The sequence below is a fragment of the Stylophora pistillata genome, chromosome 13 (assembly GCF_964205215.1).
Source record: "Stylophora pistillata chromosome 13, jaStyPist1.2, whole genome shotgun sequence".
Taxonomy (NCBI): domain Eukaryota; kingdom Metazoa; phylum Cnidaria; class Anthozoa; order Scleractinia; family Pocilloporidae; genus Stylophora; species Stylophora pistillata.
This window is the reverse complement of record NC_142531.1, coordinates 407,501-427,895: the sequence shown is the minus strand read 5'-3', so window position 1 is coordinate 427,895 and position 20,395 is coordinate 407,501. Positions and strand designations below refer to the sequence as shown.

Sequence of the window (20,395 nt, the reverse complement as noted above, 5' to 3'; positions counted from 1 at the left end):
ATCCGTTTATCATGCCTTAGCTCTCTCGAGGGAATCTTGTCCCGCTTTTTGTGTGCGTCTTCTAAGGGGCAGTTTATCAGAAATAACATAGTTAATAGAGGGTCCCCTTTATTAACTATGGAAATAGTTATACATCTGAGCATGACATTTGCGGAAAAAGCGCATGGCGAAAATGAAATTTTTTTCGCTCGGTTTTCTCATAAATATTAAATTAGGGATAATATCAAAAAATGTAAAATGGCGAAAGGCATAGGGTAAGAAACTCGATTTCTGCTGTTTGCCGCGGTCGTCATCCTTATCTCTCTTGGTTTTAATATAAGTCTAAACTTAGGCTTATTGTTTATCTAGACAGTTTGGCAAACTAGACCGAGTTGGAGCTGAAGTGAAATAGAAATTTCAAACTTAAATTTGAGTCTTTTCACTAATCTTCCAATCATTATTCTTTTTTTCGACACAAACAAATGATAGCGATCGTTGTGCACTATAACTCTTTTATTTAACAATCAACGTCATCAGTAGAGTTCAGATTTGGATACAATGGTAAAACGTGTTTTCCTCTCATGACAAGTTTTAGCGTGCGAACGGAACATAGGTTATTGCAAATTAGTAATTGAAACGGCCTCTACAAATTGATTTATATACGAAGTTAAAAGACGCTAAGCTAACCGAATAAGTATTCGTTTCATATTGAAAATGTCCTAGACTTGTCTTCATGAGGTATGGAGCTAAATGTACAAATTATTTTTCTACAACACCGAATTCAGCTTGCCAATTATAAAGATTGATAATTTGGCCTCGTCTGGAGAAGACGAGGTTTATATGGTATTTGACTTTCAAGTGCATAAAGATCTCTTTGTTTGCTGACACTCCGTCATCTATTCCTTCTGATTTTACAAGAGACTAAGAAATAATTAGGTAGCGAGCTTATAATCGTCTCTTCGGCTTCGCAACAACGTGTAACTGCGTGGCTATTGTGGTTTGTTCTTGCGCCGGATTTATGTCTTGAGGTATGAGGGACTGAGCTGTACTCCTGGCTTGACCTTGACCTTGACTTTGACCTTGACCTTTTGTTTGACTTTGCTCCTGAACTTGGCCTGATGTAGCAATTTTCCCGCCACCGACCAGACTACTTACTAAAGAAGCAATAGCCTTAGGAGGCAGTGAGGCCGCCGCCTGTGCCACAGATGCAGCAATCTTTGAAGGAGAAGGAGAAGGAGAAGGAGAAGGAGAAGGCTTCACTTGCGGCTGTTGTTGAGTTTGCTGCTGCTGCTGCAGCTGCTGCTGTTGTTGTTGCTGCTTTTGGGAAGGTGTATCTTTAGCGGGAGCAGCATTATCTTCAGCCTTATGGACAACCTCTGGGGGTTTTTGTTGAGATGGACTGACTAGTGGCTTTGAGCTACTTTCAGATTTGCTTTCTTCCGTGGCTCCACTGTTAACAGCAGGCTTCGCGTCATTTGCTGTTTGGACATTTCCCTCATTACTAACTTTATGCGTTGCTGGGCGTCCCTCGCTGGGTGGTTTTTCCTGAAACTCTTTCCCATTTTCTTCCTTCATTTCGTCACTGAGTGATTCAGAATCTTCACCTTTCTCTTGCTGGAATTTCGTTCCCTGAAATTCTATTCCTTCATCATTCGCCATGTTCTGAAAGTCAGGATGTCCGTCAGGCTTGTTGTACTGTGGCGGCATATCTGTGTTCTCGCCATTCATGTTGTTCATTTCCACAGACCGGAAGTGACTGTAATCCGAATCGTGGATGGTGTATTCTGGCCAAGAGTTTGCGTCATACAGGTAAGCATTTGGATCATAGCCGGCGTTTGAGTTCTGCAGTTGTCCAGCTGACTGATCCTGAGGAGTATGCGCACTGCTACTACTGATCTTGGCTTTAATGGCAGCATTAGCTCCAGGAGGCATTCCATTGGGTAAAGCCGCCATGTTGGAGATTTTTAATGCTGAGTCATCGTCGATTCCTTGATCTGCTAGTAAAGCTAAATAACAACACAAAATCTATGTCATAACGGCCACTTCTTGTCCATATCATACTAAAAATTAAACTTCACTCAGTTTTTCGAGAGTAAACTGACTACTTAACAAACCACCTAACAGGACCAAGATCGTACAAAATGTTTGCCACATTATTCGATTGAGAAGACAAAGGCATGCGATCTCTAAAGCTTTTAAGAAGATGAATTTTATTGCCCCTGGAGTTGAACATAAATTCATTATCTAGCAAATAGGTGATGGGAATATAGACATTTATCAGCCAGAGGTTCTATCTTGATGTGGTGCAAAATTTTCCTTATTAGCTTTGTAATGGCAAAGAAAAGAGAGAAGGAACATTCCTGAACAAATCTTGGAAGTTTAAGTCAAACTAAGAGGATTTCTGAAAGTGTGACCCCTCATTCAGTTTCGATTGCCACATTCTCGTTCTCACTTAGGAAAAAAAACCAATGTTTGTCGTATATTACCCGTCTCGGCCGCCATTTCATTGTTGATATACTGTTTGTTATAGTTCTGCAGCTGATTGAGTTCTTCTGTCTCACTGGGTTGTAAACTCTCCGGGTTTTGCATTACTGTGAATTGTTCAAAATAAGGCTATGATAGTCTAACTTATGATCTTCTATTTTATTGGTTTTGTTTTACCTCGCCTTAAGGCTAGCCTAGAAAACTCGTGCCACCCTCTCAACCAATTAGACGCAACATTAAAACCCATCACCACTTGTCTTAACTGCGAATCCTCATTGGCTCAAAGTGCTAATTGGCAGTTGTGATTGAATTCAGTTTTCCTCTCTAATTGGTTGTTAACCTATTAAAATGAATTCGGTTAACTTATCAGACCGAAAAAAGGACAGAAAATTGTAGACAAAGCTGAGGAAATTTGGTGCATAAATTTCAGTAGAGAGCTCGATATAATTATCTGAGACACGTGACATAGATGTTTGAACAGTGCAGGTAACAGTTTTTTTTACCTGCAACTTGATCATTTGTAGGCTGCACTGCGTTTTTCTTTTCCCCAGTGAGACTCTTCTGATGAGCAGCATGGGCTAACAGAGTTAAACAAAGGAGATTTAATGCGATGTATCAGCCAAACGGTTTGAAAACAAGAGTATGGTCGTCACAATTATAGATACCATGCATAAACAATTTTTAAGGTGACCAACCTTTTACGTGTCCAGTATGCCGTAACTTCTTAAGTAACTTCGTTTTCGTAGTCTCTTTGGAATCCACGCCTTTGAAAAGAACAAATTTAGAATCTGAAAAATCGCAAATCAACATTTTGTCATGTTTGACTCTTCATTAATCATACTCGGAAAACAATCAAAGTTATGTCGGCCGAACAGAACATCTAGTTAAGACTTCTAAACCTAAATGTTGTTTACGAGGAGAGAACGTTGTTTAAGATTGCTAATAATAATTGCTTAACAGCTGCATCTGCTCTTCGTTTGCGCTTTTTACGGCTTTACGCGATCGCCATTTCAACGTAACAAAATGTTAGCAAGTGACGATATAGTTATGAACGGGAGTAGATCCAAATTCTTAATATGGGATTTGCCAGTAACTTGAATCCATAGGACGACGATTGACGGTTGGGTCAGCAACGTAAATAGAATATTAAGAGGGAAAACGCCCACGGTTGGTGTTGATGAAAAATGCTGGATGCCCGTGGAATACACTAGCTGGTCCCACCTCCAGGGAATGACAAGCCACAAGATATGAAAAACACTCCGTGTATTGTTACAAGACGTAGTTTGCGAATACTTACATTGGAGACATAAAACCCCTACCAGGAACACGACTGAAACAAGCTTCCAGTCCGTTCGCATCTTTTTTTCTTTCTAGAAGAAAGAAAGAAGAAAAGAAATGTTTTTCGAGGCGCGAACAGCCAGAAATCACTTAATCGTGTCCATAATAAACAAAGCCTGACAGAAATGATATAATGAACACAGTACCAGGTTGTATAAAAGATTTATCAATGGAGTTCAACTACACGCTTGGTTTACTTCATTGTTCTTGTTTTTGTGCTTATTTACACCGCCATAACAATCCGTGTCGCCACCAGCTCTGTGGGTTATTAGGTTAAAATGCTCCACAGTTCTGCAAATACGAGAAAATTGGGGAAGAAACTGTGCAAACACGCGTGATCACGTCTAGACATGCGTGATCACGAGTACTACTTTTGAGAATTGAATAAGGTGGCAACCTCTCTTATTCTATTTTTAGTTGAATTTTTCAGTTTTTCTCGCACATTGTATAATGTTCATTAACAAGCGAATCTTTGAATCATTTCTCAGTGAAGTAATTTAATGCACTTTGTATCCTGGAGAACAATTCATATACTAAATTAGGTACTTTATTTCCTTTTTATGTCAAAATGCTTAAAAGTTGCCTGAGTATTTTTAAAAGTTTTGATATTATATGGCTGGCAACGCCCGTGGGCAAGACGAAGGAAATCCTTTGTTCTGATTGGCTACCCGAGCGGGTAAGATGGGCCCATCTTGCCCACACGTGACTGCCCGCTTTGATCCCGCGAAAGAGAAAGAGGGCGTGGGCGGACTCACATTCTTCGTAACTTTTGGACAATCCGTTGACGAAGTCGCAAATAGCGGCTGAAGACGGTCAAACCAAAGGAAAAATTGAACAAGCCTCTTAGGTACACTGTGTTTGAAATACAGTTGGCTTTCTCTCCCGGCTCTTGAAAGAAACAAGTCATCCTTGATTATTACAAAAGCAAAATATTGTTGCTATACAATAAATCCTTTATTGACCAATTATTTTGATTATATCAACAAAGTTGAAATGGTAAATTGGCCACCGTTACAATTATAAAAGCTGACGTTTCGAGCGTTAACCCTTCGTCGGAGCGAATAGAGGAATTGTGGGTTGTGTGTGCTTTTAAAGGCAGAAAATGGAGCTACGTTATTGGTGGGAACATGGCAACGAGAAAAACACGAATAAATTAGTGGAATGAAAAGCATTCCTTGATACCTGTGAGATTTATTAGACTGCCGGTTTGAAAGATGAGCTTCTGTTCAAGAGTTTTACGGCTTTCCGTGCTACCTAAGTGTAAGCCGGATTGCAGATTGCCATATGTTGCTTAGAATGATTAGGTAAATTAAAATTTCTAGCGACTTGTTTCGATGTGTCCTTGTCATTCCTCTCTACGTCGCGAAGGTGTTCTCGGAATCGGTCACCTAGTCTTCTGCCTGTTTCCCCGATGTTATGCAATAGATTACATTGGCGGAGGTGCACGTGAAGCTTGTTCGGTCAAGTTGGCCAGACATCAGTCTAGCTGTTTCTTTGCGTTTTATGGACCTCTACTTCGTCTCGGTCTATGAAAATCCAAAGAAAAAAATAATCGGCCAATATCCAACCATCTTCAGCGAACAAGCTTGGTCAATAATACATATGTATTGAATTGTTTTTCTTTGTCTTCCCAACTTTGAACTGAAATGGAGAATCTGGGTTGAAATTAGAGGATCAATTCCTTTAAGCGTTTCTGCATTTCACTGGCTTTGAATGCAACAGTATCAGAATATGATTTATGTTGGTGATTATAGAGTTCATTTACTGTGAAAAGCGAACTCGAGAGACAGAAGAGTGCTTGAAGGACTGGGATTGAGTCAACATTACCCACACTGCATCACCGGACAAGCTGCCACTTTTCTTCCGTGAATTATATTATATCCGTAATTCGCTTACCTAAAAACGTCCTTGAAAACCTTACGACGAACCAAATATCAAACGCTTTGAAAGGATCGAGAATGGTTATTCCTCATGAAGTGCTGGCGTATGGCTGGATACCATTTACAGTTGTCGTTGTTGTAAGTATATCGTTACTTCTTTGCAGTGTTTTGGTCCTATGACAGATCTGTACCTCTTCGGTTCGTAAGCTCGAACTGAACTGCGTATCTGTAAATTTAATGTTATGAACATCTCCACTCAGCAGTGCAAGTTGTAGAAGATTTCTTGATATTACCATAGTATTCTAGGACAAAGCTTTAGTTGCAAAGTTAAACAATTGTATATGTGCACGATCCTTCGCAGTAAAGCACTATTTGAGCAATAGTGAAAATCAGACCTGAAAAAAATTTCAGGCCTGTACGGGATTCGAACCACTGACCTCTGCGATACTAGTGCAGCGCTCTACCAATTGAGCTAACAAGCCAACTGGGAGCAGGCCATCAAATTAATTCGACATAAACCCGTAGATGATAAATGAACTGCGGTTATGAAACGTATATGTGCACGATCCTTCGCAGTAAAGCACTATTTGAGCAATAGTGAAAATCAGACATGAAATTTTTTTCGTAACCGCAGTTCATACATATGTTTCATATGTTTGTTGTTTAAACAATTGTTTTCGGTATTGTGTTGTTATCAAATATAATAACTGTATACTAAATGAAATATGGGGTTGTACGGAAAGCTGTCCTAAATTACTTCTGTTAATGTTGTTATTGTGGTTAAAATGCCTTAAATTCTGCAATGGGCAACGAAATGGACTTCTCTCTTCACTAGGTTAGCTCAATGGATAGAGCGCTGGACTGATGTGCGGGAGGTCGAGGGTTCGAGCCCCGGCCGGACCAACACTCAAGGTCTTAAAATAATTGAGAAGAATATGCTGCCTTTCTATAACATCAAGAAATGGTTAGATATTCTAGTCTTGCCGGATAGGGACGAATAAATGGAGGTCCCGTCTCCTACAGGGTTAGGGGTAGGAGACGTTAATTTCCCACGCACGAGATTACTGTGTGATGGATGTCCTCCCCTGGGGTGGGATGGGTGGGTTGTTGTCTTGCGTTTCGTACATGAGCCTCTGGCTCAGGCAATATGGGTAACCATGCCCCACGTAAAGACATTAAACTTTGATTACTGATTACTAGCTTGCTGTTTGAACTAACTTTACTATACAGTAAACTTGCTAGCAATATCTGATTGGTCAAGAGTATTCAGTTCTTGTAATTTAATTTAATTTAATTTAATAACTTGTAGAGCACTATTTTCATTCAACGATCAACAGCGCTTAACAACTTAGAATACTGCAGTAAATTCAAATTTATAAAACTAATTACATGTACATTAATATTAACAATGTATGTTAAAAATAAGAATAATATGGAATATCCATAATAAGGATCTTAATTAGGAATAAGGAACTTAATTAGTAATACTAATAAAAGTAATTGTCAGACAGGGTACTTTGAGAAAGCTGCACGAAATAAATAAGTTTTCTGCTTACATTTAAAAATGGAAAATGATTGAATATCACGTAATTCAGCTGGCAGAGCATTCCATAAGTATGGGGCAGCAGCAGAGAATGATCTGTCCCCCAATGTGGCAAGCATTTTCCCCTTAGGAGGGTCAAGTAATAAACTTTGATTTGATCTAAGATTAGATGCAGACCTAGGCTTGATGTTAATTAGTTCAATGCTATACCTGGGCGCCCATCCATGAATAGCTTTAAATGTTAAAATTATGATCTTAAAATGTACCATATGGTGTGAAGTTGACATGTACCATATAGTACCATAAAATTTACCATATGGTGTGAAGTTGACATGATAACCCAATATCTGAAGCAGATATTGCATTTATCATGTTAAGTTCATTGTCTGCCTAGTTTCCAAGCCCCTCGTCCCTGTACTGTTCTCAAACTTTTGCAGACTCAGAGAGAAGTGTCTTCTTTTGTAGATTGTTCAAAGAATGTAGATTAAATTTTTTTAAATTAGGTTTTCACATGATAACATGAATTATCAAACCTTATGCCTGATATAGAGAGGCATGGTGGCCTCATGGTTAGTGCACTTGACTCTGGATTGAGTGGTCTAAATTCGAGCCCTGTATTCTTGGGCAAGACACTTTATTCTCACAGTGCCTCTCTTCACCCAGGAGTATAAATGGGTACCAGCAAATTTAATGCTGGTGGTAACCCTATGATAGACTGACATTTCCATCCAGGAGGGAATAGAAATACTCCTGGCGTAGTGGTTTCATGATTCAGACACTGGATTTAAGCGCCAGCCCGATTGCCCAATGAGCCACTTGGCTTGTAAACAGGCTTTACCTTTTACCATGCCCGACATAATTATCTGCCTCAGCCTTTGGCTTTAGCAGATAACTCAGACTTCAGTTTTGATAACAAATAAGTGCTTCTAGTTGTAAGGAAATATACATGGACATTTGTCTGCAGACATCATCTGTTCCAAGATGTGCACAGTTTTCTGAGAGCAAAGCTCAAGGAAAACTTTGAGCTTCCTTCAAATATTTTGTAATGCACATGAAAAATGTTTCTAAACAGCTAACTGTTTGCTGTGCAGGATGTTTTCAGTGTTTTCTGGTGCACTTTAATGAACAAACAAATATTTCCCTTCTTTTGTAACAATCATAAAATGCTCTCTCTTATCCTGAATCAGATTTTAAACGAAGACAAGTATGAAGTGGACTTAAAGTTTGAAAATTGACAGGTGCAAAATTTGACAAGGACTAATCATATTGGTATTATAAGGAAGTGCTGTATATAAATTTTCATCAGGCTTTTCTTTTCGTTCATATTCTAGATTCATATTGCTTGTACTAAATACTATTAACATTTTTTTAAAAACATTTTTACCAAAATATTATTTCCATCAAAATTTTTTGAAACGTACAGTTTAAGGACTACTCATATAGAGATAAATTTCAATGTATTTACTTGGTAGATCTGTACACTTATGTTATTTACTGATTATTAAATATGCACTAAGCAATACCAATCTTAGACTTCTTGTTTTAATGGCCAAGATCAGTAACATGGGTAGTCATTGGTTTGGATGTTTACAAGATTTTGCTGCTTCCTAACAAAAAAGCAAGAACCCTTGTTTTTTATTTATGAAACCTCCATTTTTGGTTTCTGTTTCTGAGGAATGATAAACACTTACTGTTGTATGATTTGCAGTTAATCTTGGTTTTTTCATGGTTCTACGTCCGTTACTATCAAGACCACGCTCAGTCTGAAGTGTCCACCACACTCACAGCTATTTTGGCCCTCAGTGTTTGTCTTCTTACAGTTGCACTGGTTCCCGTGGATATTTTTTTAGTGTCCTACATGAAAAATGATGATGGGAGCTGGAAGGTATGTAAAACATATGAAAATGAAAATCACTAGATATTGAATATGTCATTACTTTGGTCTGTTCAGATAAAGGGAAACTGATGAATAAAAAAATCCAATGCTGTTAAGATTTTTTACATTAGGATACACTGATAAGTAAACCATAGTTATAAGTCAAAGTGTTAGCATTTCCATGATTTCTGGAAAAAAAATTTTTAGGCAGGTTCAATCTAATACATTCTCAATTGGCTGTTTTTCAGTTCATATTTATACTAGAGACAAAAATTAAAAGTTATAGGTCAGATAATTAACCTCCCTGAGGTAATCTAAACTTTCAGGTGGTCCTTTATTTGCAGGAATGGAGTGATAATGAGGATGTGAGAAATGAGTTTACACAAACAACTGCAGTAGGATATTATGGTGAATTGCACTATTAAATATAGCATTAAACTCTCATTCAAAATATGTCAGTTTGGATTAAGTAATGTACAGTTGCAAAAAACAGATAACATTAAGGAATGAAGTTACAGTGTTCTTCATTTCAGTCTTTATACCAGCAGATAATATGTGTAACTTAGATTGGAAAATAAGGAAACAAATGAAGTTAAAGAAAAACAAAACAATTAAGCCAGAGATCACAGTCCAATGTAAAGCTTACATAAATCCCACCTGTCCAGTCTTCTTTGTACTTGTAGCTGTTAAGAATTTAGAAATTTATTCGGAATTGTTTTGTCTTAAATACTCTGAGATGCTTGTTAATTGCTTATATTTATCTTCTTTGTGCTTTTATCTTGCAGTGCTGTATTCCATGGTCGCTTTGTTAGCATTTGTAGTAATGCCATTCATGTATTTCTACTATGAAGAAAAAGATGAAGATGCCACCACCCGACAGGTATGAGAAGTTTTTCAATAACTCTGCATACTTCTAACAAGAGCTGGAGGCAGTCATAAATAACCATTGAGAAATTTGTGTTGTGGTTTTGTTACAGAGGATGTGTGGTGCCTTGAAGTACACTATTGGGTTTTTGATAGTTGGCATCATCCTTCTCCTTGTTGGGTAAGGGTCACAGTTATCATACTTGTGAATTTATCTGTAAATGTTACCATATATTTTATTTAAAATATGAATATTACTTGAAGGGGTCTTCCAGTTCAAGAATTGCATAATCTTTAAGTTTTTGTGTGTAGATTACAGTGTGTAAGATGATAAAGGTATTGATGATTTTGATTTGCAGAGCCTTTGCACCACTGAAGAAACCTCCAGAAAATGTGACGCATTGGGACAAGAGACTTTTGTTCATGAAAGATGAATTATTACACTCTGAACGTAAGAAGATTTGATCATATGTATTATCTTAGTAAAGGCTGATAGTTTCTAAAGAAACTGTTCGGGGCTGTGTCAGTGGGGGTAACAAATTATGTATTATCTTAAGGCTGGAGGGGATTTATGAACAAATTTAGATGCTGCTTTGCTCAAAACATAATAATTTATTATTCTCTTTTAACTAAAAAATATGACTGTTGTATAATCTAAACACATATCAGTAAAGGTTACTAATTTGTTTTGCTTTTAGGTGGTGAAACTTCTCTGGCCCTGGTCATGGGCTTTCTCTCCTTCATTGGCATGTTAATCATGATCACATACACTGTAAGTGTTCTACACTTGCTGTCACTTTACCTTTATCAATATTAGTTTAAAAAGAGGATAATTATCATGAATGAAAAATGTTTGGAGTAGTCAATGTAATTAAGCTTTAAGTTATTGGTTTATTCTTGTTTCAGGCTTATGGCATGACTTCTCTGCCTTTTTCCATGCTGAAAGGATTCAAGAACTCCAAGGTAATTGATGACGCATTGTGATCCCTAAGTTACAATATTTGATGCTATCTGACACTGGATATTTGTCTTTATCTCGCTCTATCCCTCTCTTTGTGTCTTTCTCCATTCCTTTTTCTCTTCAGCATTTAACCAGAGCTTGGGATTCGCACCCTCTCTTGTTTCTCTCATGTATTTTTGTGTTATATTTTCCAGACCTGTGTTCAATATTTATTCTTTTCAACACTTTCAGTAATCTAGAGCTACATTCTGTAAATTTCAACCATTGTTTTTCAGAAAGAGCACTTGGAGGTCAGCCAGGATCGAGAATCAGTAGAGGAGCGTGCCCGAATGATCCGTGCTAATTATATGGATGGTTGTCCCATGAGCGGTCATGATAGGAGGACCCTAACAAGGCTGGAAGGAGAGGAAAAACTTCTTGTCAGAAGAGAGAGACATCTTCAGGCTGCCAACCTTGGCTGGCTTAATAAGTGCTTGCAGTGCTGTCGTCCTTTTGAAGTTGTATTTGGAGTGTTCTTTTTGTTGTTCGGTCTTCTAATTATTGTATCCCTGTTTCTCACGAGGCAAGTTTTGATATTCAAGTCTTCTTTCATTGATTGACTAAACAAAACCCTTTTGATGAGATTCAAGTGTTAATTTTTATGTAAAAACACTACTCTTTCAGCTTGGACAAGGCCCTGAATTCATTGGGCTACAAGTTTGGTTATGCACTTCCCAAACCCCAGCTTCCAAATCCTATCAACATCATTATGGTGTATGCACAGAAGGTAACAATGTATAAATTTTGTTCTTAAGTCTAACTCTGAGGAAAGAGATGTTGAATGTTTTCCAAGAGTATAAGGAAAAGGAAATATAAGAGTCCTTCATAACGATTCAAACCCCAGTTGCTTCTGATCTTTTAGCTGGATACTCTAGACTAGTAAATGAGTTGAACAGAGACATTGTGGGCAAGTTAGGCTGAGTACAAAGTTCATCAACCTGAACAGTGTTAAGATCAAAATGTTGAAAGTATCCTGTTTGTATTTCGAGCAGCACAGGTGGTAGAGGTTAGTCTGGTCTTTAAGCGAAACAAGATTGTCAAACAATGATTTTGTCTTGAGAATGGGGTGAGGAAAAATTGTGATTTATCATAACAGAACTTTCAATCTCAGATTAATTTTTTGTAATGTTTTAGGTTTTTCCTCTGGACTACTGCTTGTTTGTGGCTATTGTCCTCTACTTCCTCTATTGCACCATGGCAGGAATCAGAGCAATCAGCATACGCTGCTGCTGGATCAAAGTATCCTTACAGCTGGGCTGAATTTCAAATTTCAAAGAAGCTTGATTTTTGTTCCCTTGCGTAGAGTTTTAAAGGTAGGATGGCCAAGAGGTCAGGGATGAACTAGCTTTCCATTGGGGAGAAGAAACTGTGCTCTTGAAAAATTCATGATACAGAATCTGAATAAACTCCAGTGGCAGTGGGGGACATTACTGGTATTACAAAATAGAATTGTTTAAATTAAACATTTATATAGAATCTTTATCATATACAATGAATATATGAAGTTCATATATTTTGAACTGCGGTATTAGATACGTATGATGCACGATCCTCGCAGTAGATAGCGCTATTTATGCAATAGCGAAAATCAGACCTGAAAGAAAAAAAATCAGGCCAGTACGGGATTCGAACCACTGACCTCTGTGATACTAGTGCAGCGTTCTACCAATTGAGCTAACAAGCCAACTGGGAACATGCCGTTAAGTTGATTTGTAATAAACCCGTGATGATAAATCAGATACAATGAATATATACAGTTCATATATTTAGAACTGCGGTATTAGATACGTATGATGCACGATCCTCGCAATAGATAGCGCTATTAATGCAATAGTGAAAATCAGACCTGAAAAAAATCAGGCCTGTATGGGATTCGAACCACTGACCTATGCAATACTAGATTACATTGTATCTGATTTAAACATGGGTTTATTACAAATCAACTTAACGGCCTGTTCCCAGTTGGCTTGTTAGCTCAATTGGTAGAGCACTGCACTAGTATTGCAGAGGTCAGTGGTTGGAATCCTGTTCAGGCCTGATTTTTTTCAGGTCTGATTTTTGCTATTGCATAAATAGCACTATCTACTATGAGGATCGTGCATCATACGAATCTTTATCATGTATATTTCTAGCAATAATGGAGGGGGAGGGGTTGGTGGGGAAAGAAGGAACTCAACCCATCCTTTGGTCTTTCAGGGATGGAAACTAAACATTGAATTATGTAATATCTTTTAAAAATAATGGAATCATGGAAGGGACCAGTTAAGACATTCAAACAATGACATCCAAAAGGAATGTCTGGATGGTTTTGTTTATGATCATTGAGATTCCTTTACTCACAGTAAATAGCTCTACAAAATCCGCCCTCGCAAAACTATGCCTCAAGCTCTGCTGTTTTTGATTCTGATGTTGATACTGACCATGCTGTTCCTCAACATTATGTTGTTTACATTGGCTCCTCAGTATGTCATGTATGGGAGTCAACATTACACGGTGAGTGGTCACTTCAATTACACACTGTTGTTAGTCTGTCATTGAACTCTTTTGCATTGCCAACATGGACACAAGGAGATGTGGATGACCTTGAAATAGGCCCTTGTACCATTTATTTCAGCAAGCAGGCCTCAAAATGGTTATTAGAGCAACAGGACTACCTTCTGTTTGAAGTTGTTTTAAACTGAAGAAAAAAACAAAAGCAAAAAAAAAACAAACAAACAAACAAACAAATTAAGGTGGCTCCTAGTTTATGGACACATCTTTTTAAACTTTGTGGAAAGTTGATCCTTAACTTGCAGATTGCAGTTCATTAACAAAAATTGGAATCACTTAATCATTTTTACTGTGTCACGGGCATGAAAAGCTAAGATTAAGGGTGCTCCTTAGATGCTACTGTTACTATCATTGGTGACCTTTATTGTTAAAAAAGAACGATGTAAACTTGTTCAATATGTAGAAACAAACACAAAAGTGTGAAGGTACAATCCTTCAAAGATTTGGTTGAAATAACATGACCATTTTGATCTTTTAAGATTGATTTTTCTTTACCGCAGGTGAAGACCCATCACACAGCTGTTGTTAGTAATCATACAGCTCATATCAATGGTACACATGGTAATGTCACTCATCCAACAAACACCACACCTGTAACTCCAAAAACCCAAGTCTGCTCCACTGATGCTCCTGAAGGTTTGGTCAGACTTTTATTTGCAGATTTAAAGTCTCTTGCACAAGGATCAATTATCAACTTTCTATGTTGCATAGTATCCAAGTATGAAAAATCACTCACAATTCAAAGAGGGGTTACAAGCTCTAAGCCAAGATCTTTGTAAAGGAATACCTTTTATCGGATGCAAATTGCCTATAATCAGTGGGGGTTATGGGCCGATAACTAGCCAACTATAACTAGATTTTCCAAAAACTAAAATGTTTACTCCTATTTGTGTATAGATAAATGCCTGATGACAAGAGCTGCTGTCTTCCTGAACCGATTTTTCTACAAAGTTTGGTTCTTTGGGGCATGCTATTACTGGGGCACGTGGCTGTTCTTGGGAGTAAGTTAAATAATGTACTGTTTTCATGCATGCCCTTTTGACCAAAGACATGAAATTTTTATGGCTTGTCTTGGACCCAGGATCAAGAGAATCCAGGTTTGAAATGAGGCTAGGATTGAGTGTTGTTGTCGAGCAAGAGACTTCACTCTTGCAGTGCCCTTCCCTCCAAGTATAAATTTGGAAAACCTAATGAAATGGTATGGGTTCGTTGGCAACTGACTTGCTCCCAATCCAGTAGAGTGGCAGAACAGCCAGCTGACTTTATGTTATAGTAATCATGGTATGCCTGAAGTTGGGCGTGTAAATCTTCATGTCTATAACTTGTCTATAAGTTGTACCAGTGATATATCAGCAATCATGAATTGATTGAATACCCAATTTTTCGACAGATCTATGTGATTGGGTTAGGAGTATCTGTAGCAAAGAAACGCAAGTCAGTGGTAGATGAGGAATTGGACTCCAGTGATGATGACTCAGATGAAGAGTTGATAAGAACTTAAAAGACATTGGTCACAAGTTTGAGATGAATTTCTTCAGATTTCAAATCTCAAATGGAAAGCAATTTTGCAATGTCTTCATAGCTTGTTGTAGGTCATTTGTTAAAGGGGATGGAAAGTGCAATGAATTGTCTAGAGACAATGCTTACATGTGAACATGATTTAAACATTTATTTTATCCACTTTGAAATTACTGGTGATCCTTGCCATCTGATTGGTTCTCATTGGTGCAATTTATTCCCAAATCATACCAATTTTTTTGCTCTACCTCTTTTTCCTAGCCAATGACACAGCTTTACTAAAACTCAACAACCAATCAGATTTCAGGGCTTCTTTAAGTCACAAATCACATGATGGGAAAATGAAAGACAACTACTGGAACTTTTTATAAACCAGCCCAGCGCTGGAACTATAAATATTTGTTCAGACTAAAAGTCCTATTTGAGCAACTGAATTTTGGAATTTCAGAATGGATGCAATCAAATGGTAGTTGAACTTTGTGTTGTGCAATTTTGGTCTGAAATCTTATTTGTGATTTCAAATCAGAGTTGTGCTACATCATAACCAAGTTGCACTCCACTCTGTTCAATTATCATTGTAAACTGTTGAGGTTCTTGCACAAGTTATAGATTAACAGTACCAGTACTGTAGCTTAGAATGACAAGCCCAAGGTGCCATTAGCACAGATGGGTGTAAACATGTAAGTTTAATTGATGCTCTCTCAATTAAGTAAGAACATTTAATAAGCACTCCATTTGCTGATGTCAACTAAATTAAAAAAAGATTTGAAATGACATTATGTACTTGTTAGTGAGGAAAAACTTTTGTACTATAGATTTATACATAACAATGCAATATTCATGGTGAGAAAAATAAAGGTAAAATGAACTAATTCAATTAAACACCAGTGTAAGCCTGTAGCATTTGTTTTTTTTTATTACTTAATCTGACACATTGATCATTGATCACAGTGTTCATTAAATTACAATTATATCTACACCGCAGAGTTGTAAAGCTTATTGCAGTAGTGATTTATCCATCAGTTATGCTATGGTATCCATTCTTTCTATTTCTCCTAGAAGGTCATCGTCATCATCATCATTCATGTAAATATCACTTAGGCCATTGCTCGGAATATTTACTTTGTTACCAGAGTTGATCTCTCTCTTGACAGCAACCCTCCCATGTTGTATTCCACTGGGTGTGGCACTTCCCATTGTGGATGCCCCACCCTGTTCCTTCTGAGTGACTTGACGGCTCTCATCAAAGTATTGGTTTGGATGGTTGATTGCTGAATTGGCCATAACCTGGTCACACAAATGATAGGAAAAAAACATTTAAACCTGTTAGTTTTAGTCCACTTTAGTATTGCAAGTTTAAGTTTGAGTTTAGTTTAAGTTTAATTCATTCGCCACAGGAATGGCAGGAGAAAGGAACAGAACTTTGGTTCCAATTGACACCTAACCCCCTTTTTTACCCACCCATCCCACCCCGGGGAGGACATCCATCACACAGTAATCTCGTGTGTGGGAAATTAACATCTCCTACCCCAACCCTGCAGGAGACGGGACCTCCATTTATTCGTCCTTATCCGAGAAGGCTAGAAAGTCTAATCATTTGCAGATATTATTACAAAGGCAGCAGTTTCTTCTCAGTTAATTAAAGACCCTGAGTGTTGGTCCAGCCGGATTTGAACTCACGACCTACCGCACAACAGTCCGGCGCTCTACCGATTGAGCTAACCGGGAGGCGACAAGGTCTGCATTTGTGTCTGCCTCACTGCAAGAAAACTCTACCAACTCTGATTTGGATCTTACTTGTAATGAGGACATGTTTGTGTAATGCCAATTACCTGTAGTACTCATGATACATAAATACTTTTAATCCAATTCCTGTATCAGGTACAAATTAATATCACTTGCTTAAAAGACTGTAAGTTGATTTTATATTTGGTAACACAACTATTTACAGTGTAACAATGTAATATTCTGAGAAAATAGTTCCTACCCCATGAGTCAGTTCATAATATCTTGTACAGGCCAGTTGGTAATGAGAATCTTTCACAAATGCCATTATCTGCAAAGGGAGTTCACATACTCAAGTTACTAAAATATTTCTAACAAATGTTGATGTCCAACAATGTCACTTACAAGTTTTCTTTACTGACAGTGACTGGGTGAATAGTATGGGATAATTAAGTACAAAGAGCTCACTGGAATGTTTAAAAACATTCCACTTAGTCTGATATACCTCATCAACTCCTTTTTTGGGTACCCTGAATGCTGATAGCCGTTGACGCAACAGATCAGCATCTGAGTGTCCGAATGGGCACCCTGCAAGCAAAGGATAGAATCAATCCATCTCCACTGATGGATTATTAAATGTAAAAAGCCACTCACTCACTCAGGCAGTCAATTCAACAATCAAGGCAGGTAATCCCACATTCACTCTTCACTAGATCCATCAAACCAGTCAATCAGTTAATTACTGAAGTTGTGAACAAAGTAAGCCAGTCAGTGTGTTGTGATTAAGTGGGTCAGTCAATCAAACACATATACACATACCATGATGATCTCCAGGCCCTGGTGGATTGGACATGATAATCTTCATGCAGCTGTATGGAGTGTAGTCAGCTCTTTTACCTTCTTTTCCATAGTTATGACGGATGTTGTATGCATACTGCTTGTCAAACTACAATGAAAAAATAACTAATTCTTAAGACCAATTAACTTGTTCCTAACCTAAACACAGTTACTTTGAAATGAGTTGCAAGATACGGAAACAAGATGACAACCTCAATAGCTAAAAAAGTCACACAATATTCCTCTACTGAGCACTTGTACCTTGTCCACATCCATTAGTTTTGTGAACTCTGCTCTCCAGAAGATGAGCGCCTCCTCCAAACTAAGACCAATCCCCTGAAGAGAAACAACCAAGAAGGTTAAATACAGTTCCTTTAAGATTATGTAATATCCCAAAGAGCTTGTGTAGAAGTTCAACAGTCAAACTCATAGGACTTTCAGAGCAGTATGAAGTTGGCGCATACACAAGGGATAGGAAGTCCTTGACAACTGCAAAGGAAGCATGCTAGGATAAATTTTGTGAAATTTTGTTACAATTCCTGTTGTTATGGAGAAATCAAGCTTCAAACATTAGGATGGAGTGTTAAGAACCCTTGTGAGAGAATTTTTTTGGGTGCATGAAAAGTAATCCTTGATCGATTTGGTTACTTTAATTGCTTTTACTTTGCAATTTTTTGTTAAAACCCAGTGCTACTTTCTCAAGAGATCAGATGCAAAATGAAAACTATGGTAAGAGCCACAAAGTCTTTCATGCTTTGTCACACTTAAGTTTGGTAATATTTATCTTGAATACTGATTGGCTCCTTTTAATGTTAACCTTGAATCTGATATGCTGATATCATCGCTATGGCTTCAGTTATACAACACTTTGTCTAAAAGCACTCTGATGGGGTAGTCTTTGTTTACTGCTCTCAAGTGCTATGTGTTGCACAGCAGATAAATTTAATGTCTGGTCAAACAACAAGATCATTGCAACTCACCCCATCAATCTGATCCAAAGTAACTTTGCCTGCTGTTTTCTTGAGGCTGTAATCTTGCCCCACATACTGTTGGCTGAAAAATAACTTATGTTACTACCTATTGATTTAATATGGGACTTGTCTAGTTTTAATCTTAAGAAACCTGATGTAAACCTCCCCGACCATTTAAAGTACTTAATACTTGTTCATGAGTAAAAAAAAATTGTCGCTTATTCCATGAGCTGCTTCTACTCGGTTTCATGGATAATGCAAGAGACTGGCAAATGAAGACCAGCGATTCTCTTATCAGACTGGTTTAAAATGTACCTGAGGTTTGCTAACTTTGGTAACAATCTTTCGTCTTCTTCCAGGTGTGGCAATGCTCTTGCAGTCATCTAAAGTGGAAATATTTAAACAATTAATTTACAGTAAGTTAGTCATGTTTTCTTGCTCAATCAAACTGAGAAATTGATGCCAGTTAGCCTGCCACAACTACGGAGAAGAAACAACAGCAATAATTTACTACTCACAACCAATGCACGAGACAACTGCAAGCGAAATTCATTTGCGACAAGGGACACAAGGTCATCTCTGGGGACAAAAGCTTTCCCCTACAAAAGAGATACAAATGTACTGTAATTTGGTCTGTTCTTGTAATTTTACTCCTTCACAATGTAGCATTTTCTTATTACATAGACAGTACCAAGTAAATTGTAGGCTGTAAGGAGGTTTAATATGAACTTTTCCTATTTTACTCATTATCTTTCTTTCCTGGATGCTTTAACTTTTAAGTTCCAAAGAGGTTCTTAGAGCCTTTTGAATGGCTTAGTTATACTATACAGGCAAGGTAACAATTCTTATGTAGGAAATGCAATGGTAAAATTAAGTTGGCCACCAGTTATCATTGATGCAAATATCATGACTTATTGAACATGAGGAAATGTTTGGCTCTGGTATGTTATAATTAACAATTATTCCACGAGCCCACATTGGATATGAGATGATAGATAGCCAACAGGGGGCAAAGCGCCGAGTTGGCTATAATCATCTCATATCCAACAAGCGCGAGTGGAATAATTGTTTAATTAAAATAAAAAAAAACGGCCCCAAGATATTGGACAGATCTTCTCGACTTTATTTTGTAAGAAGAAACCGGCTGTTACCATGTACAGATATTAGATTATGGTAAATTGGCTCATATACCATAATGGCTAAGCCAATAAAAAATCTTGAATTACATTATCCAATGATCCAGCTTATAATAATTCCCATTATCGGACGTGGATCTGAGCATAAACATCAGCCCTCACACTTCAAGTGTTAATGGCCACAAACATAAACAAGTCAGATACTAGTATTTCTGGTAATGGACTAATCACAAAGTCAGATAAAAATATTGACTGATAATTACCGCTGCGTAATTACTTAAAGTTGGAATCACCTGAAACCACCTGAAACCATCTGAAACCCCCAAGGAAACCATCTGAAATTACCTGAAAATATCTCGAAACAATTTAAAACAACATGAAAGCACCTAAAAAATTACGGGTAAGATGAGAAAATAAGTGTTAACAATCGAGTTTATCCACAGGGAGCCCGGCTTACGGATATCGCATATAATGCCCTACGGTACAGAATAGGCACCACAAACAGGTCTTCAAGGAAACATTCCATTGTTCTTGTTGAAAACACACTCAATTAGCTCTACGAATGGCTGGGAGTTGCACGCGGGGAATATGCGAATCCATTTCTTGACAAAGCACTTGCGTGACAATAACAACATGCGATCGCGAATGCAAAGAAGAAACTGTTTTAAATCGAAAGAAATACATGAAGTTTTTT

At 37.7% G+C, this 20,395-nt stretch overlaps 3 protein-coding genes across 4 annotated transcripts in view; 1 reads left to right on the top strand and 2 right to left on the bottom strand.

Moving 5' to 3' along the window:
- Window positions 1–474: 474 nt before the first annotated feature.
- LOC111339657 (uncharacterized) lies at window positions 475–3,928 on the bottom strand. 2 transcript variants are annotated; one of them, XM_022946360.2, is made up of 5 exons: window positions 3,761–3,928; window positions 3,159–3,227; window positions 2,967–3,041; window positions 2,466–2,570; window positions 475–1,985 (listed from the first exon to the last, which is right to left on the bottom strand). In XM_022946360.2, exons 1-5 carry the CDS (start codon window positions 3,819–3,821, stop codon window positions 925–927), a joined length of 1,371 nt encoding a protein of 456 aa, XP_022802095.2. In that variant the 5' UTR covers window positions 3,822–3,928; the 3' UTR covers window positions 475–924. The 2 variants fall into 2 exon arrangements, with proteins under 2 accessions (XP_022802095.2, XP_088600275.1); XM_088744149.1 differs by lacking the exon at window positions 3,761–3,928 and adding an exon at window positions 3,517–3,633.
- A 1,720-nt stretch (window positions 3,929–5,648) lies between these two features.
- On the top strand, window positions 5,649–16,011 carry LOC111339666 (putative lysosomal cobalamin transporter). Its single transcript, XM_088744146.1, has 15 exons — window positions 5,649–5,819; window positions 8,933–9,109; window positions 9,445–9,508; window positions 9,886–9,980; window positions 10,078–10,145; window positions 10,324–10,415; window positions 10,663–10,736; window positions 10,871–10,927; window positions 11,201–11,487; window positions 11,589–11,691; window positions 12,099–12,203; window positions 13,314–13,457; window positions 14,015–14,150; window positions 14,412–14,515; window positions 14,905–16,011. Exons 1-15 carry the CDS (start codon window positions 5,760–5,762, stop codon window positions 15,013–15,015), a joined length of 1,677 nt encoding a protein of 558 aa, XP_088600272.1. The 5' UTR covers window positions 5,649–5,759; the 3' UTR covers window positions 15,016–16,011.
- LOC111334682 (DNA primase large subunit) overlaps window positions 15,682–20,395 on the bottom strand; it is a 47,341-nt gene continuing 42,627 nt past the window's right edge. Inside the window, exons 12-16 of the mRNA XM_088744147.1 lie at window positions 17,856–17,930; window positions 17,577–17,703; window positions 17,263–17,345; window positions 17,020–17,088; window positions 15,682–16,319 (exon numbers count right to left, since the gene is read on the bottom strand). Coding sequence (XP_088600273.1) covers window positions 16,056–16,319; window positions 17,020–17,088; window positions 17,263–17,345; window positions 17,577–17,703; window positions 17,856–17,930 — 618 coding nt within the window. The 3' untranslated portion in view covers window positions 15,682–16,055. The remainder of the gene's footprint in view (window positions 16,320–17,019; window positions 17,089–17,262; window positions 17,346–17,576; window positions 17,704–17,855; window positions 17,931–20,395) is intronic.